The 20,833-nt window shown below is 35.5% G+C and overlaps 1 protein-coding gene across 1 annotated transcript in view; it reads right to left on the bottom strand.

The window, feature by feature from the left end:
- Positions 1 to 12,010, bottom strand: part of LOC149572378 (serine/threonine-protein phosphatase PP1 isozyme 1-like) — a 61,941-nt gene extending 49,931 nt beyond the window's left edge. The window contains exon 1 of the mRNA XM_089813553.1: positions 11,303 to 12,010. Within this exon, the coding sequence (XP_089669679.1) occupies positions 11,303 to 11,480 (178 nt within the window). The 5' untranslated portion in view covers positions 11,481 to 12,010. The remainder of the gene's footprint in view (positions 1 to 11,302) is intronic.
- Positions 12,011 to 20,833: the final 8,823 nt, after the last annotated feature.

Consider the following 20,833-nt stretch of genomic DNA (forward strand, 5'->3'; position numbering starts at 1 on the left):
ATAACTTGGAATCTTTGGTTGCTTTGGTACTACGATTGCTTTCTATTGGGTGTTTGCTTTGTGTCATGCATGTCTTCTATGTGTCTTGTGCGTATGCTTTGTGCCTGCATTTTTTCAACTCATGTTTGCTTTGCGTATGCTTAATATTGTGAATGACAAGTGATTTAGCTTTGATTACTCTAGACTTTACCATGTGTATGGAAATAAGCCCATAGTCCACTAAAGGTGGGGGTTAATTGTAACATCCTAAATTGTATACCCTTTACAATTTCATGCTATGTTCAACACTATGGAAATTGTGCCTGATCCAATGCAAACAAGCTCAATCTGATACCAAATCTGCAATGAGGATCACCCCAACTGTTGCTTAGCCCTTGGTTCGGAAAAAAAGAGTTGGACACTAGAGCCCTTCCAACTTGTCTCCAAATTGAAACAAGTGAATGTTGACTTTGGGCCCTCAATGGTTGTATCCTCTTGTCAATCTCTCTTGAGCATTTGTTAACAAAAAGGTGTAAGTTAATCCCTCTCTCATTTAAAAAGTCTATTTGAGCCGCCTATCTTTCCAAGCACTCTAATGACCAACACCAGTCAAGTATTGAGCTAAGAAGTCAGAGGGCAATTTTAAAAACGCTACTATCTGCTATTGAAGTAATTTTGTTTCCTATTGTCGTAATTATACTAGGAGCTAACATATGCAGGATGTCTTCAATGCCTTAAGTAGAATCAAAGCAAGGGCCTCACATCTAAGGTAATTATTATTGTTTTAGCATTCTCGTTTTTCATTTGTCTCTGCTCTTGAGGGAGCGCAAGATAGTCTATTACTCATCAATGTTGTTGTTGACTTAGGCAAGCCCCTATACAGAACAACCATTTTTCCCCTCTTCTCATGTGTTCAAGTTCAAATCTAACAATTGATAATGATCAGAAAATAAAGGCAAACAGAGAAAATAAAGGCAAAAAGAGCAAATAGATACAATGAATTCCAGATTTTGAATAGTGGAAATTGTTTGAACGCTAGAGCTAAATGCTGTCTTCTCAGTTTAATTTTAAATTTTGAGGACAGCATCTTGAGGACCTCCTGGTCCTATTTCTAACAGTAGATTCTGCATCATCCTATAGCCAGACTCCAATGTCCATCACACTTGTCCTACCTCATTTGCCCTAGTTTTCAATCATAAACTATGATGAACATCCTAATCCCAGATCTGGCATCCTCTTCTCACTTCTATTCTGAATTTCATGCATTCTATCAATCTTGTGCATAAGTGTCTTCTTTAACACAGTTTTAATACATTCACATCACATCACACACAACCCCTCAATCCAACATATTAGGTGTAGATCCAGGACTATAGTCAAAACCTATTTTATGTGTATGGATCTGGGAACCTAGGGGTGGGTCCGGGTTAGAGCCAAGTTCAGGCCTGTTCCCAGTGTGGCCTCAGATTCACCCAGGCACAGTGACTCATGTGCCCTAAAAACATTTTTTCAACCCAAAAAAAGCATTTAAACTTTCTATGACAACCTGGTTGTCAAAATGGACATTGTTGGGTTGGGCAGAGTAAAAATCATTGTGCTAGACTCTGCTGGTTTTTTCACAATATGCAATATTTTAGCCTATGTGACAAAGAAGATGGGACCCATTGCAGGAACTGCCATGGCTGCAATCTTTTTCTTTAGTGAATTTGAATTCTTAGTAACTGTCTTATTTTGATCCAATCTATTTTTGGTGCTCCCTCTAGCACAACCAAAAGCCCGCAACAGTGCTCTTCTCAGCCTCTATAGCTATATTTATATCACCTATTATATTTAATAGTTATTTATTTATACACTGTTAAATATAAATATACATATTATTATAAATAAATAAAATATATAATATATATATATAGAATATTTTCTTTAAAATTTATAGTTTAGAGTCTACATATATATATATACATACATGCATGCATACAGAGACACACGCACCTGCACCTATACCTGTTCCCAATGAAAAAGTTTGCCAAACCTTTTCACCCACATTGGCAACTTAGGCCAAAGCTCATCCACAACTATTCTAATGATCTGTATAAAAGGGGATTGATTCTAAGTTAATCCACAGTTAATCCACTTGTTAACTTAGAATCACTTTACCCAAATTTGAAATAACACTTGGGCTCAAAGCATCTTATATCATACGAAACATACAAATCACATGTTCCACCTCTATCTAACAATAAACGATGTAATCTTGAATTAGAAATCAAGGCCACCAATATGAATTATCTACTTCATCTAATTAAATATGTTGACACTGTCTCAATAATCTATCCAAACATATGATTGTTTTGTATGGGTCTATAGGCCAACACTATGAATTATCTACTTCATCTAATTAAGTATATTGTCAAATGTCTCATAAATCTATCCAACACTCCAATTGTTTGTATAAGCATATCTAATTATGCAATCAGCAAATGAATCAACTGAGACAACTGAAAAAATTAAGAACTGAAAACTAACTTATAAATTAAATATTAAAATATAAAAAAGAAATTTAAACATTCTTGTTCTCTACTTTACAGACAAGTACAAGTCATCATTAAGAACCATTTTGCTTCCCCTTCTTCCATTCTATTGTCCTAGCCTCTCCCCACCTTGACCACTGGCTAAAAGCCACCATCAGTTAGAGGGCCTCGTGCATCTAAAGAATCCTCTCTAGTGAAATGAAGTAGTTTGTATACCTAGTCTCCACTAATTTGAGGTATTTCTTGCTAGAGGACACTCTAAAAAGAAAGTGTTGTTGTAGTTGCAAATAAATGTTAACGTATCGAGCTTACGAAACCATCATCTTTACTTAATCTATCTTCCCATTGCCTTTCACTATGTTGTTTAGTGTATGAGCACAAAAACTTCCAAAAAAATGTATTGCTAGGAGATTTACAAACACAAACTGAAGCACCCACAATCAGCATCACAATAAAGGCCCCAAACTCCTATACCCTACTTCAAAATCCAAAGTTATTGTTAGGAATGACTTGGACTATACAATGCTCACAATACGGTGAGGAAAGTTAGGGTGCACCAACGATGACGGAAGTTTGGGTGTCAGTTGCCAAGACGTATGGTGAAGCAAGCATTTCGTACAGTGATTGCCATGTACAGTACCTGTGTGGTGTCGAAGAGACCGAAGACATCTGCGTGACCGAAGGCATTTGAGTGCTCGAAGATGTTCGAGTGATCGAAGGCGTCCACGTGACCGAAGGCATCTGAGTAACCGAAGATGTCTGAGTGACCAAAGGCATCCACATGACAAAAGGCATCCGAGTGACCAAAGGCATCCGCGTGACTGAGGCGAAGGGAGTAACCAATGCCGAAGGGAGTGACCTAATGTCGAAGGGAGTGTCCCGATGCTAAAGGGAGTGACCATTGCAACCGTTGGAGGAGTGACCAATACTGTCAATAATTGTTTTGTTCTGTGACAGTTAATGTACCAAATTTCATAACTATTTGCAATGTATAAATTGTTGCATGTTTCTTTGGAGTTGAAGGGACGTAATATCAGGTTGGTTGTAAGACAACCTAAGCTTGTGAGCCTACGCAAGAATCTAGAGTTCATTGTATGTAATATTGTTTACTGTAATACAAAGAAGTTGCTCAAGTTCTTGGGTGGTGGGTTTCTCAAAAGGGTTTCCCATGTTAAATTTGGTCTTTGTTGTTTATCTTGTGTGCATGTTATTTTTCTATCTTCTTGTTATTCCTGCACATCTTAATGTTTTAAGGTATATTTAAATTTTTCTTATGTCCCCTGTAAATTGGCATTAGAAAGGCCTTTCTGCACGTAGCTTTCCTAACAGGTGGTATCAAAGCCAAACAAGTTTCTTGTTATCCTTGTTGGTAGGGTTGGGTGTTTGTGTCAATTTGCTTCTAGTGGAGTTTGCAAAGTCTTTATCTGGAAATTGAGATGGCGGGTATAGGTAGACTAGACACTGAAAAGTTCAATGGCACAAACTTTAAGTTGTGGAAACTTGAAGCTGAAGATATATTGGTTGAGCGAGATCTGTGGATCGATGTGTCTGGCAACAACACTTCTAGCATGAAGCAGGAAGATTGGGATCTAGCAAATCAAAATGCTAGAGGATTGCTAAGGTTGTCTTGTAGACTTTGTTCTGTTGAATGTTCATGAAGAGAAAACCGCATGTTCTTTACGGGAGAAGTTGGGAGATATTTATTAGGGAAAATCCTTGGTAAACAAGCTCTTCCTGAGAAAGAACTTGTACTATCTAAAGATGGACGGAGGAATGGCTGTGGCATATCATTTTAACACGTTCAATATGGTGATTGCACAACTGACATCTGTTGGTGTGTCTGTTAGTGAAGAAGAGCATTGCATGTTACTACTATGCTCGTTGCCTGATTCATGGGATCATGTTGTGATGGCCATTGGAAGTACTACCACCCAGTTTAAAATGGATGAAGTGATTGTTGCACTTCTATCAAAGGAGATGCAAAGGTAATCTTTTGAGGTGGCTAAGGAGCCTCTCATCATTCGAGACAAAGCGAAGGACAAAAGCAAGAAGGGCATGAAGCCTGGATGTTCTAGAAAGAAGTCCAAAGTGAAGTGTTGGAACTGCGGGCAAGCCAGTCGTATCTACAAGGATTGCAAAGAGAAGAAGAAGAAAATGGAGAGTTCTTCCGATTTTGTGTCTTCTTAGAGTGATGATGAAGACACTAGCAATGTTGCTTTGGCTAATCGATCATCTGATGATGATTGGTTAGAATAATTCAATCTTCGCGTAGAAAATGTTTGTCACGATGCCATGTGTAACTCAATAGCACCGTACAATGTGAGTTGTTGGCAATAACATAGAAGTCATGTGTGACTCAACACCGCAGTTCAATAGGAGTTGTTGGCACTGACATAGTCAATGACCTTTATTAGTATTGCAAATGTTAGAGGTATGAGATTATGATGTTGCAAAAAGGATCTTTTCACCTTTGTTGAAGTATTGTTTGGAGATGTTAATCTTCCTGCGACAAAAGATGTTGACATCTTGAGGGCTCAACAGAGTCTTTGATATAGATGTGGATTATGTTTTCATTTAACAGGTTATGATATGTTTAAATGGAGCATATAATCTCTTTGGTGAAATGTTTTAGATCATGTTGTCATGTTTATGTTCCTGAGACCATGGTTGGAACTTTGACATGTTAATCTTGATTTAATTTCTTTATATTGAGCATATTGATCATTTGCTTGATAATTCATGATATTGCAATGTTGCATTTGGAGTTGGCATGGATTGATTAGTTACAGGTGCTCATAAATACTTAAGAGACTGTGGTGATGTCGTCCAATGGATTCATATCAGACTAACATTACCTGTGCAGTGGGAGCTTCTTAGTGTATATGTAGCAAATTGGCTTTGAGGCTTGAGATTGTAGTTACAAATTGTATAAGTTGTTACTTTTGAATTCATGTTGTATACCTTGGAGGTATCAAAGTGAGATCAATTAAGTTTGAATGACACATGCGGTCATGTTACGTAACTCTATGGATATGAGTAGATCCTCGTCAAGTGGGAGATTGTCAGGAATGACTCGCAATATACAATGCTCACAGTATGGTGAGGAAAGCTTGGGTGCACCATACGGTGAGAGAAGTTTGGGTATCAACTACCAAGATGTACGATGAAGAAAGCATTTTGTACAGTGATTGCCACGTACAGTATCTGTGTGGTGACAAAGAGACCAAAGGCATCCACATGACTGGAGGCATCCGTGTGACCGGAGGCATCCGTGTGGCTGAAGGCATCCAAGTGACCAGAGGCATCCATGTGGTTGAAGGCGTCCGAGTGACCGAAGGCATCTGTGTAACTGAAGCGAAGGGAGTGTTTGATGCTGAAGGGAGTGTCATCGGGACCGTTGGAGGAGTGACCAATACTGCCAATAATAGCTTTGTTTTGTGACAGTTAATGCACCAATTTTCATAACGAATTACAATGTATAAATTGTTGCATGTTTTGTTATACTTAGAGGGTGTAATATCAAGTTGATTGTAAGACAATCTAAGCCTGTGAGCCTATGCAAGAATCCGTAGTTCATTGTATGCAATATTGATTACTGTAAATCGTAGAAGTTGCTCGGGTTCTCCGGTGGTGGGTTTCTCAAAAGGTTTACCAAATTAAATTTGGCCTCTGTTGTTTATCTTGTGTGCATGTTATTTTTCTATGTTCTTGTTTTTCCTGCGCATCTCAATGTTTTGAAGTAGATTTTAATCTTTCTTATTTCCCCTATAAATTGGCATTAGGAAGGCATTTCCGTGTTAAAACTTGAGCCCAGAAATCCATGAAGATAACCAACAATAAAAGAGACAAAACTGAAACAAAGACATCAGAAATATCCTGAGAAAACCCTTCAAGAATGAAGGGAAAAACCCAGCCACACAACACAAATATATCTTTATTGATAATGAAATGTTCAAGTGTACAATATCCTTTGCTTGATGCAAATATATAACAATAGGAGAGACTCTTCACATTATAACTGAAAGGTCTCTTGAGATTCTCATAGCTCCTACAATTAAAAATTACTCTTTGAATATTCATGCCTCAATGCATGAGAATGACACATGTCATTTACATTTAATATTACAATTTAAACTTAAGTGTCCTTTTCAACTGAAGATAATAATAACCGTAATAACGTCCAGATTTTGAGAGATAAAGATCTCTATCGTAGCTACAAACTTTAACACTCCCTCTTAGCAAGAGAGAGATCTTTAGCTGGACAGTCACACAAATTTGCAACCAAATAATGTCAATGATAAATTCTGATCATACGAATTCAAAACATAATTCATGGAGTTACTCAACATGAAAACCTATAACAATTACTCATATTCATGGAATCACTCAACATGAAAACCTATAACAATTACTCATATTCATGAAATCACTCAACATAAAAACCTATAACAATTACGCATATTCATGGAATCACTCAACATGAAAAGATTTGTAAGACTAACAGTTAAGCCTTTAATCATGGACTCTCTCAATGTGAACTGTCATGGAATCTCTCACCATGACATCCAATTCCCATTATGGATTCTCTCAATGTGATAACATCATGGACTCTCTCAACATGATGTTCACAATCGCATAGTGAAAGAGTTATCAAGTTGATCTTACAATCTCATTTATTCACACAAGAATAAAATAGGGAATAACAGACTAAGACTTGATTCCATTAAAGTCTCAAATTTTATAAATACCACAAGCATATATGAGAATGAAAGGGATTCCATAAGCAATCCCTCTTAATTATGATGAAGCCTCCCTCTCGAGCTCAACATCTCCTTTTAAGTGAACACTCTCGTTCAAAATGCACAATCTCATTGTGTCCTGCAGCCAATAGATTAAGATAAATCAATCATAGACACCAATATACATTAATTCCAAAATATGCATTAGTTTCCATGATATGACAACAACCAATTAAAGAAAGCTTATCTCAAGGTTATCTTTTCAAGATTTTGATCTTCATAAAATGACAAGATACTACGCCATTGCCCAATATTTCAACTTTGCATGTTGGGCATGAACCTGCACCCTAAATACCAACATGCTCTTTCTCAACTAAACCAACAACAAGGTCTATTTTCCCTTGCAGTTTTGTAATTTGAATATTGGTTGTAGTGTCCCACTGTGCATTGTACTCAAACTAAATTAATCCTATAATCGAATGGCCAAAAAAAACATATATTCCTTTCAAAGAACATGAAGTAAAACACTAGGTTACTTAGATTCTTCTCCACAAAAAACTCGTCACTCAAATTGGCCATTCAGTCAAAAAGCAAAGGAATCTATTGGTTAAGATAAATCAATCATAGACACCAATATACAGTAAATCCAAAATATGCATTAGTTCCCATGATATGACAACAACCAATTAAAGAAAGCTTATCTCAAGGTTATCTTTTCAAGATTTTGATGTTCATAAAATGACAAGATAATATGTCGTTGCCCAATATTTCAACTTTACATGTTGGGCATGAACCTGCACCCTAAATATCAACATGCTCTTTCTCAACTGAACCAACAAGATCTATTTTCCCTTGCAGTTTTGTAATTTGAATATTGGTTGTAGTGTTCCCCCGTGCATCGTACTCAAACTAAAATTATCCTATAATCGAATGGCCAAAAAAAACATATATTCCTTTCAAAGAACATGAAGTAAAACACCAGGTTACTTAGATTCTTATCCACAAAAACTCGCCACTCAAATTGGCCATTCAGTCAAAAAGCCAAGGAATCCAAAACTTGAAAATGATATGTGATAAAATGAAAAAATCTCCACTTTCCACATGGTAAGCAACTGCACGGACAGGTTTGTGACCCAAACCCAAAAAGCTGACCTTAATCTCTCACCTTTTCTAAATGATGTGAGCAGCAATGACCAAAACACACCAATGACATTGAGTGACGAGAGAAGTACCATGAAAGTTATCTTCTTAGTATAAGAAGCAATAGCATCCTCCAAAATGAAAGCAGAACAATTTGAGTTAGCCAACAAAATACCATTTAAGAAGATGAAATACCGAGACCCGCATTATAAAAGCTCCATAACACCAACATAAATGTATGAAAAAGGTTAAAAGTGTACGCATGACCATGATACAACAAATCAGATGACTACCTGACACCCAAAAAAAAACTTATAAACATTTTCGTAATCCACATGATATCTTTTTTCCCTGACGGAGAACAGGGTACAATCTTACCAGTAGAACGCAAAAGGTTTGTCTCGTGCCTGAGGTCCAGAATCTATTGTGGGAGGGATGTTCCTATCACTTGTGAAATATTGGACATTTTAAAATAAGGGAGAGTGATAATCATCTTCATTGCTGCTACCCCTGAATTCTACCCTAAACTAAACATATTGTTTTTTATGTTCGAAATCACCACGCCTAAAACCTCCTTCAATGAAATCATGAATAATAAAGAGAGGAACATTTCTTCATTGATGAAAAAGGAAGATGAATGATGTTTACACATGATATCACTAGACACATGAACGTTGCCAAGACATTAAAAGAAATATTAAAAGCAAAACACAGGTGATACATATATCCACACGACATATGGAGTCTCAAAACGAATGAAAAGATAGAGCCAACATGTCAAAGAAAATAAAAAATTAAAAATGATGGAAGCATGATCGTAAATAGACGAGACGTCAGTTACAAACAATATCAAAACAACCTTTCTAAAAGACAACAAAAGACAACGAAAGACTCATGCTCCTCCATTTTACTTACTGAGACAATGTCAATCCAAGGCTGACAGTACAAGCCATGATATCTACCAACGGTTATAAGCATTGTTACAAGGATGCAAAGATGCTCCAAAAATACATATTATCACATGCATAATAAATATCAAACTTCCGACCATAGAATCAATCGAGATAAGATAAAACCGGGCCATCACTCCACAAGATTACAAGAAGGATGCACCAATAAGAATGTAAACTTCATCATGAGCTTGATGAAGCTTACAAAATAAGACCTGCAAACAAAAACTTGCAGTTTGCTTGATCCTGTTAAAAATATGTGTCTCAAGTTTCTTGAACCAAACTAAGAATAATCAATGATAACAAATAGATGCCAAAACAAACATCATTTGATAGACAAAATATGACGCAAAAGCAAGCAAACGGACAACATTTTTTCTTATTGTTGATATCAGTCTAGCTCTGATACCATCTTAAAACTTGAGCCCAAAAATCCATGAACATAACCAACAATAAAAGAGAAAAAACTGAAACAAAGACACCAGAAATATCCTAAGAAAACCCTTCCAGAATGAAGGGAAAAACCCAGCCACACAGCACAAATATATCTTTATTGATAATGAAATGTTCAAGTGTACAATATCGTTTGCTTGATGTAAATATATAACAATAGGAGAGACTCTTCACATTATAACTGAAAGCTCTCTTGAGATTCCCATTACTCCTATAATTAATAATTATTCTTCGAATATTCATGCCTCAATGCATGAGAATGACACATGTCATTTACATTTAATATTACAAATTAAACTTAACTGTCCTTTTCAGCTGAAGATAATAATAAAGGTAATAACATCTTGATTTTGAGAGATAAAGATCTCTATCATAGCTACAAACTTTAACATTCCACATGTAGCTTTCCTAACAATTACAACTCTTCAATCTTGTGCTTCACTCAGATATCAATAGCATTGAAGTAAACATGAGCCAACTACATCTAACAATCAGAATTTCCCAGAGACAGATACAGATCTAATATCAGATACAAATACAACCAGTTTTCAAGACACCCTAAGACAGATACGGTTGGAATTTCAGATACCGATTCGACAATGTTACCAAATCCCTGGAAACGTGATTGAAAACAGTAATGATAAAAATAAACTTATGTGCAATTATTTATTCATTCAAAGGCATAAGCATGACACAAAAAATACTAATTGCGTTTATTTTGGTTTTAAAGTTTATGGATTTATTTTCTTAGTATATGTGTGTTTTGAGTATTTAAATATATAATGTGAAAATATTAATTTTATGATTTTTTTCTCTTTTCGAACAACCCTAAACTGGATATGATACAAGATATCAAGAAATCATTGATATCCTATCCAGGAACATCAATATAGCCAAATATGGGTTTGTATATGGATATGTCCAGATATGGTATCCATGCCCTCTCCACGAGTATTTTATCCATGTGCAGTATTTGTACCTAGGCAGAGGTAGAAGAGTATCCATAAAGTCTAATAAGAAAATTTGATAAGTAGCCGATCAATATCAGTCCAACCATTCGTATAAACTGAGCAGCCCATCCTCAGCCATGTTTGTCTCATGTTTTCTTCCAACATGCTCAACCTCAGATATGGTCTGTAATGGATAGTGGTATGCAATCTACATTATCTGCAAGGGCCATATAAGGGACCAATTCTTTCATTTTTCCCACATGAACACGGGAAAATGGCATACAAAGATCTGGCCATACTTTCGTTTACCTCTTCAGATGCTTGCAACCTTGGCATCCCTGATATTCTATCTACTCCGTCAATTGTGGCCTGGCATTGAGGTTCAGGGCTCCATGGCATTTCCTAAACCTCATTCTATCGTAAAAGCAGCCTGCTCTAAACCTTTCTTTAAAAATTACTACCAAAAACTCCCTTTACATTTGCCAACCAAAGCCTACAATCCAAAAAATAATTTTTTAAGCCAGTAAAATACATTATCAAACCGAGAAAGAATTGCTAACCGCAGATCTTGAGGGGAGCCTCGAGCTCCAGGATGTTGGGCTGGCTAAGAAATATCTCCTTAGATGTCACGCACAGCTGGCGTATCTCCGCCTCGGATATTTGCACCTGTTTTCCCAATCCGCCATCCTTGCACTCCAGCAGCCGCTCGATTATATCATCCACCAAAGGCTCTTCCATCTTATAAACCAACAGACCAAACCGTACGCCGTCCGGGAATTCCCCTGTATATTAACTTTCTGAAGATCAAGCCGCTTCAGACAGAGGACATCTCCAGATGGAATACCATGATGCCCATATAAATATCACTAATTTCTACACTAGCTGAGACGATTACGAAGAATATAATAAGTTCCGAGTCAGTGGAGGCTGTTTTTTGGGCCCAGACGACGCGGTTCCGAATTCCGCGGGGAATGAAATGAATGGAGGTGGGTAGCTTAAATTGCAGAGTTGCCTAAAAAAGGGAGATCTTCTCTTGATGAATTCGCGAAAACCGTCATATTTTCTCGGAAAGGGAGGCGTAGAGGGGAGCATAGTTGCCAAGAGAGAGTATTTTGTTAATGGATTCGCCAATAAATATTGTCCTTTTTCTCTGACTTCCCCTGGCTTGCCCGCTCCCTCTCGCATCTCTGCAGCAAAAACCCGTGAAAAAATCATTTTCAAGCATTTGGCAAAGGTGCTCTCTATATTTGGCTGGAAGAATCATTTTGAAAAGGCGGAGAGAGCATATGTTTTTCTCAATTAATATTTTTTTTAAATTTATTTTGAGATAATACCATAATATAATTATTATATTATATTATAATTATATAATGACATGTGGTACTTTTCTATTCTCCATTCTTTCTATCATTTTTATGTATCTTTATCTTATATATTATCATATATTTGTTTGTATCTTTATCTACTTTGTTTACATGTATTTTCATTATTTATTAGTCAATCTAACCACATGTTTAAATTGATCTGTATGTTTATAGAGAGGGAACTAATGTTTTCCATTGCTCAATTTTAATTAATTTTTCTAACAATTAGTAACTCGGGGCTTGTAATTCTTGTGCAACTGTTTGTATCTCTACTTCTTACATTTCATGGACTTCCTTTGATTAATTGTGACCCAAGTTGCATGCAAACTCTCAAATGATGGCCCCTCCAAGTTTGTGCCATGTCATGCTATCAATTTTCTTCTCTATTTCAATCTTGTCCTTCTCCATTTTTCTTAGTTGCTCAATGGATCCCTCATCCCCGAGCATTGGGAAAACATTTTCCATAACTTGTCATCTACACACAAATCCCATGTCAAAGTCTCAGCCAAAGCCACCCAAAAACTAGAACATTAACATGGTAAAAAATAAATAACAGAGCATTATGTGACCAAAAAAATTTATGACAACAAACTACAAAGAAAATGAAATGAGTACCGATGAAGACGGGGATGAGGATTTCTCTAGATTGCTCGATTATTAGATAAGATACAAAGTAAAAAATTATATGAAATAAAAAGTTTAATGTAAAATCTTGTTTAAAAAAATTCCCTAGAGAAGTACTAGACTACTTGTTCTATTTTCTTTATTTATTTATTTTTACTAAAACATTCATCTTTACTATTATAATGAAAATTATTATTATTTCAAAATAAAAATTATTTGTATATTAAAAAAAATTAGAATAAACATTTTATAAGAAAGAATATAATCTAACAATAAGTTATGTTAAGATATTATAAATAATTTTTTTATTTTTTTATCAAGATATCAAAATTAAATATTATATTTACATTTTACTTTTAAAATGCTTACGTTAAAAGAGTTGTTTTATTTGCATATGAATTATTCAATAACTATAATAAAGTTTAAATTTTAGTTTTTACTTTTAAAACCTATTGCTATGGCTCCTCTACTTACCAAATTGTAGAAATGGCTTTGATGCCTCCAACTAGTCTTCAGCTCTGCCCAAAATCTGACACACGGAAGTCCCAAGTTATTACAGATATGACAGGTTAATGAAAGCTCTCAAAACACATGGAACATTAATCTTTAAAACATTAAGTGCCTATCTGGTTGTTGGAATAGAAATAGAAATTTTAGAATATGTTTTCTATTCTCTATTTGGTTTGTCAAATGGAATAGGGAATAGGAATACATATTCTCATTTTACCTCTAAAATGAGCTTATACCCATTCCAACAAATAGTTGTTATTGGAATAGCCATTTCTATCCCCAATATTGCATCCCTGTTCTCCATTCCTATGCCTCCAAAAACCAAAAAGGTTAAATGTGACACCCGAAACATGTATTTTGGAGATAATTCTTAACCTCTTTGCCCAAATGTTAGAGGTTAAAAATAAGAGGTTAATGAACCTCATTGAAAGTTAGTTATCTACCAAAGGGTCATCCTCATAATTAAGATTCATCAATCATCAAATACAGTTCTGAAAACACAATGATTTAGTTGAGAAAATTTTGAAATCCTTAATACCAAAAGTGAAATTAATATCAAAATGGCTTTGATGCCTCCAACTAGTCTTCAACTTCGCCCAAAATCTGACGCACACAAGTCCCAAGTTATGACAGGTATGATAGATTAATGAAAGCTCTCAAAACACGTGGAACATTAATCTTTAAAACATTAAGTGCTTTGTTTGGTTGTTGGAATAGGAATAGAAATTTTGGAATACGTTTTATATTCTTTGTTTGGTTTGTCAAATGGAATAGGGAATAGGAATACATATTCCCATTTTACCTCTAAAATGAGCTTATACCCATTCCAAAAAATAGTTATTATTGGAATAGCCATTTTTATTCCCAATATTGCATCCCTATTCTCCATTCCTATGCCTCCAAAAACCAAAAAGGTTAAACGTGACACCCAAAACATGTATTTTGGAGATAATTCTTAACCTCTTTCCCAAATGTTGGAGGTTAAAAATAAGAAGTTAATGAACCTCATTGAAAGTTAGTTATCTACCAAAGGGTCATCCTCATAGTTAAGATTCATCAATCATCAAATACAGTTATGTAAACACAATGATTTAGTTGAGAGAGTTTTGAAATCCTCAATACCAAAAGTGAAATTAATATCAAAATGGCTTTGATGCCTCCAACTAGTTTTCAACTCCGCTCAAAATATGACACACACAAGTCCCAAGTTATGATAGGTATGACAGGTTAATGAAAGCTCTCAAAACACATGGAACATTAATCTTTAAAACATTAAGTGTTTGTTTGGTTTTTGGAATAGGAATAGAAATTTTGGAATACATTTTTTATTCTCTATTTGGTTCATCAAATGGAATAGGGAATAGGAATACATATTCTCATTTTACCTCTAAAATGAGCTTATACCCATTCCAAAAAATAGTTGTTATTGGACTAGCCATTTCTATTCCCAATATAGCATCCCTATTCTCCATTTCTATGCCTCCAAAAACCAAAAAGGTTAAATGTGACACCCAAAACATTTATTTTGGAGATAATTCTTAACTTCTTTGCCCAAATGTTAGAGGTTAAGAATTAAGAGGTTAATGAACCTCATTGAGAGTTAGTTATCTACCAAAGAGTCATCCTCATAATTGAGATTCATCACTCATCAAATACAGTTCTGAAAACACAATGATTTAGTTGAGAAAATTTTGAAATCCTCAATACCAAAAGTGAAATTAATATCAATATGGTGCACAGTTCGATAAGAACTCTCAAAGAGATGTCATTTCATTACAGAAGTATAACCTTTCAAAGTCCTGGGTATGCATTTGAAGATGCAGATGGAAGGAGACAAAGGGTTTGAAATGAGGATAAACTCATAGTGGGTCTCATCCAAAAACAAACAAATCTAATTAGAAGTCTTAGGGTCGTTACCATCTTGAATACAGGATCTGCTTGAGAGAAATCTCATGAGTTCATCTCAATCGTGCATAGGTAAAGCCTATGAAATCTAGTGTTTTGAAGAAGAAGTTGCAACATATTAAATATCAATCAATGAATGAAGCCCAAGCCCATTATTATAAAAATTTGATGTCTTCCTGAAATGGGTCACACATTCCATATGGGTAGAGAACATTTTGAAAGCCAACCCTTCCAAAGCATACACTTGTCATCGTTGTTCCATGATCGAGTGAAAGCTTCAAGGCATTCAATGAGGGAGTTCAATATGCAAAGCTCGTGCTTTTCATTCCAACCTATGTGCAGAAGAAGTTTGAAGTTGAGCAATAAACATTGCAGTGCAAGCCGTCTCAACACAAAGTTTCTTGAAGATTAAACTTATGGCATGATCCAAGACACATGTTAAATTTAAGGAATTCATATCTACTTACAAAAAGAATACATGTAATGCCCTACCCGGAGATCCTTGGAACAAGGATTCAATACAAGCCAAGATTTTTTATTTTTTTTACAAGTATGAATGCACATGACAACATCATACAGGAATCACAAAGATTGCAATGGAAGACTTCACCAACAATCCTAGCAACCAACAAATCTCCAACCGCCACCACCAAAAAAAAATGACAAACCATGGAAGAACTCTAACAATTTTGAATCCAAAACATTCTGAATTCAAAATCCAATACCAAGGGATTCAAGAACACCGTAAAGGGTAGCTGAAATAGCTCCCGAAAACTTTCGGCCAAACCAAAAACTTTTCACTATCCGCTTGGATAGGTTTTTCCAAAACCCAAGCAATACTTTAAATCAACACGGTACAACACTTTCTAGTATCATACGACCTTTCTAAAGAAGGCATGCGATACTTTACCAGTATCGTATGACCTTTCTCCAAGAGGCATGTAATACAACATAGTGTCACACGATAGAGTTTACAAGGGTATGCGATACTCTCTAGTATCACATGATTCTTCTCCTTTGAGTGTGTGATACTTTAATGTATCACCCAATGCTGATGCATGGTCGCCTAGTGAAAGCAAGAATTACTATAAGGACCAAAACAAGGGATAAAATAGGAAATCAAACCTCCACATCGGGGAGTACCAGATCCATAGTTGAGGCAAAGACACTTGAAATAATAGCTATAAGACAAAAACTGCTTCTAACCATCTATCATAGCAGTGAAGGGAAAGAACTAAAAGCAACATCGCAATGTACTAAAACAACATCGCAATAACTGAACAACCAAACTAAGTACACAGTTCCTCCCAACCATAATAGCATCATAAGACCATCGTAGATCCTATCCATCCCCCACGCATAACATCCCAAACTACTGACCAGATCATCAATGCTATCTTATGAGGGCGTCACTACTAAAATGTGCTACAACTTAAGAATATGGAAATCTAACATGCTAGAAGTAAAGCATAAGATAATCCTACAAATCAAACTCATCATCTAACATATGCTAAATATCATAATATAGAAATGAGCCAAATAAACTAACATCATCTAAGATGATATCCAAGCATTCCAATGAAAGCATAAATCACAAGAAAGCATACTCTAGAACCTGAAGTATCAAGTGAAAACATCCAGCAACAGTCACACTAAGACAATAGACTATCTTTGTACATCGGTCCCCAATAGTGGTGAAGGTAGCTAGGCCTCCCAACCACATGAAACTTGTAAGTCCACTCTCGTCATGCTAATGGAGATAATGATCCAACCACAAACATACATAAAGCAAATGTCCATGGCTAATAATCACGCCAGATAATATGATGACTGAAACCAAAATCAGAGACAATACATAAAGTATAGGTCCTAGTTAGACACTCAATGGGCTACTATGTAGGGGCTGACATCATGGAGAGTCGCTTGGCATTGACAAGCCCAAGTCAGTATTGGTAGTTGAACTCCCCAACAGGGAAACACACACTCCAAGCAGCAGCTCTCCCTAAGAGAAGGCACACAATCGCAACTTTTTAATTATCTTAAGTTTTATTACCATTTACACATTCTCATTTAGTTATCACTTGTATTAAACTTCCTCTACCAACCAATATGAAATAGTCACCAGGTTGCGAGATAGAAGCCCTCCATGTGCAACCCTACCCTACACATGCTCATCTAACGATGAGTGCCCATAGGTATGCATATTCCCAACCCAACTCCACATGATCATAACTCCACCAAAGTAAAAATGGTAGATCAGGCCTCGTAAGTCAGCCAACAATGTATGTGCACATACTCATGTGTGGCGCACCACCATCACGAAGATCATAACACAAGGACTGGATGAGAACACAATGCAAAATATCACTCAACCAAAAACAAACTCGGGAGGACAGATTTTACAAGAATCCCAAGAAACAATAAAACCATACACCATGAACTCACTCAACCAACCTCAATCTTAAAGGATGGATTCTACATGAATCCCAATGATACAACAAGACCAAACATCATGAACTCACTCAACCAACCTTAATCTGGGAGTATGGATTCTACACGAATCCTAGTGTCCACAAAACAATAACAAGAGCCCAAAAGAACAATAACACCAAGTATAAAATCACTCAACTAACCACAAAGTCAGAAGTACGGATGTGACACACATCCCAATGCAACATAAAAGTGCAACAATGATCTAAAGATGATCCAGTCCATGAACAACATCATGCCAAAAAAACCTAAGAAAATAAGGCGGCACACAAAATGAGGTGAAAAACCTCAAAGCTCAAAAACCTCAAAATTAAAACCCATTTGGTCTTAGGACACAAAAGCCACAAATATTAAATAAAATATGGGTTTGGAGTCTGCATGCAAAAATGACTAGCATAACAGTGCAAAACCCCAAACCCTCATTCCAAAAAATAGGGAAATGTTCATACCTGCCCAATCGGGTAGAGCTGGCATATAATAATGGAGGGAAACACTAGTTCTCAGCCTCCTAACAAACGACTACCAAAGATAGAAGTAGAAACAGAGCCAAAACAATAAAATGGGAGAGCCCTACCTCACAACCAAAAGGGAAAAATAGGAATTTGAACCATAAAATAAAAATCTCGCAAAAGCAGCTAAAAATCGCGGCAATCCAGGGTCCTCTCAAGCTGGATCCAACGAGACCAATCTCGCGACAATCCCATGCCCGTAGCTCCCACAACAAACAAAATAGTAAATCCTCATGAAGAGGATTTCAGTTTTTACTCTCAAACTTTCTAATTTGAAAGTGAGAAGCGAGGAATTAAATTCCTCTTTTAATACTTATTCACTTTTCGAGTGAATAATTGATTAAGGCTAATAATCAGCCAGCCTAGTTAAACCTTGAATCGACCCAAATGAAAATGGGATATTTCTAGTAATAAGAATTCATCTATGGAAAAGTTGCTAGAAATTAAAATAAAATAAAATAAAGCTCAAAAACCCCAAAATCACATAAATTTCCTTAACAACTTTCGTGACAATGCAAACCTCTAAATGCATAGACACACTCACTGGTCTAATCACATAATGCAAATGAGTTCAGATTTAATAATAACTGAAAGGATTAATTAAACAATTAAAATAAGGATACATCGACCATACAGGGATGACATTGGTAAAATATGAATAGTTGAACCACTAACTCCATGTGCCACTGCTAGGGATATAAATCATGCACATTAAACAACATGATCAAGTGTAATTGCATATAACAACATAGTTGAAGCAATAAATGCAATAAATAACCTAATCTAACCATTTATTCAATTATACTAAAATAATCCATTTACATCACTCACGTCCACATAAAGCATAACAATGCAGGAATGAAGTAAATACACACAACATTAAATCCACCAAATAACATAATCAAAGATATGTCCAAATACCAAATAACCAAATATTATCATAAAGCATATTGTCATCTCAAAATGGCATCATCATGCAATATGATCAACTAAACAACATAGTAGTCTAACATCTATGATACTAAAATCAAAGTATAACATCTGACCCTCAGGTAATCTCAAATGTAAAACATAACATGAGTAACAAGTATCTCTCGGATCAAAATATAACAAGGTAAATACCTGCAACACAAAACCAATGAATCCAAAATGGACAATCCATTTCTAATTATTTAATAATTTAATAATGGCTTTTTAAACAACATGAAAAGGCACTTAAAACACATAAGCAAACATGGTCATAAACATGACTAACCATTGCTATAGGAAACTAGTCCAGTGTAGCAAGGTAATAGTACATAGTGCAATCTCTATACACATCTTAGGGTAATCACAAAACATCATGATACCACATTGATCCTAGTAACCATTGGCACAAACCTCGGTGAACCATCTAACACATCATAATTTCATAAATCAACCATAAGCATAATCAAAGCAACTAATACAGTAACATAAATCCAATCACCTCAAGGGTGTAGACCACTCATGGTCCCAATCATGATCCCTTCTCAAGGAGAGATCAACAAGGTTGCATCCATCAAGATGAGTTACATAAATCAAATGAGAGAGGCACTACAATACACACATCAACAATGAAGGCATTCTTGAAGATTTTGCCACGTAGGGAATCGAGTGGATATTATTTGGATATTATTTGCCATAATAAGTGAAGGATGTCAAATGACTTAAACACAGGTAAAGAACACCATCATTAAGATAATTTCCTATAAAATGAATGATTTTTGCATCTAGAAGAGACTGGCCAAGTTCTTCACTATGAACAATTAAATGCATATTTGTACTTAACTTTTGGGTTGATTTTGTGCAAGTTAATTAACTAATTATTTTTGTACAAAATTTTGAGGTTAATTAGCTTCTCTCAACATGTAAAAGAGAGTTGGTTATTAGCCACAAAAAGAAGTTAGTTATGTGAAAGACCCTATAAATACAAGGTTGTTGAAGAGGGGAGATACTTTTGGCAAAAGCAGATATTATGGAGAAATTGCAAAACAATTTTTGGATTTCCATTATATACAAAGGATTCTTTGAACTTGTATATTTCCAAAGAGATAATCAAGAATGCATTTAGTCGTACGTATCAAATATATTCAAGAGTTATTATTACTAGTCTTTTTGTATGTCAGATTCGTTATCTCTTTGTGTATTTGTGGGATCCATTAGTGTTTCCAATCTACATGGTTGATAAAAGCTAAACATCTATATCATGGTATCTTGAATTGAATGTTTGGGATTATCATTTTTTTTTTAATGTTAGGATTCCCTATCCTTATTTTTCCATCACTACAGTTTGTGCTAAAAACCCTCTTGTAATATTCATCTCATTGTGAATATTGGTTGGTAGTCGAGTTCATGTTGAATTCTTTTTAGTTTTCCTTTATTTTCCTTTTTGTACTTTCAGGTGAAAAGTACTAAAAAAACCTGAATACCCACATCATACAAGGGAGTTGCCCCTCCCAAACATAGAGGAATAATGTAGCTTGACTTTGATTGAACTTCAATCTATCCAATTGTTGGCACAACTATCACTGTTTATGGGGCAAACATGGTCAATTTATGAAAGCATTTCACAGTGACAAATATGTTTACCGACAAAACCTTAAAATACTATAAACTTTTTTGTACATGAATTTAAATATATGTTTTTCTATCATATCACTTGACTTTT

The sequence above is a fragment of the Cupressus sempervirens genome, chromosome 2, assembly GCF_028749045.1.
Source record: "Cupressus sempervirens isolate cs-2001-9-10 chromosome 2, ASM2874904v1, whole genome shotgun sequence".
NCBI lineage: Eukaryota > Viridiplantae > Streptophyta > Pinopsida > Cupressales > Cupressaceae > Cupressus > Cupressus sempervirens.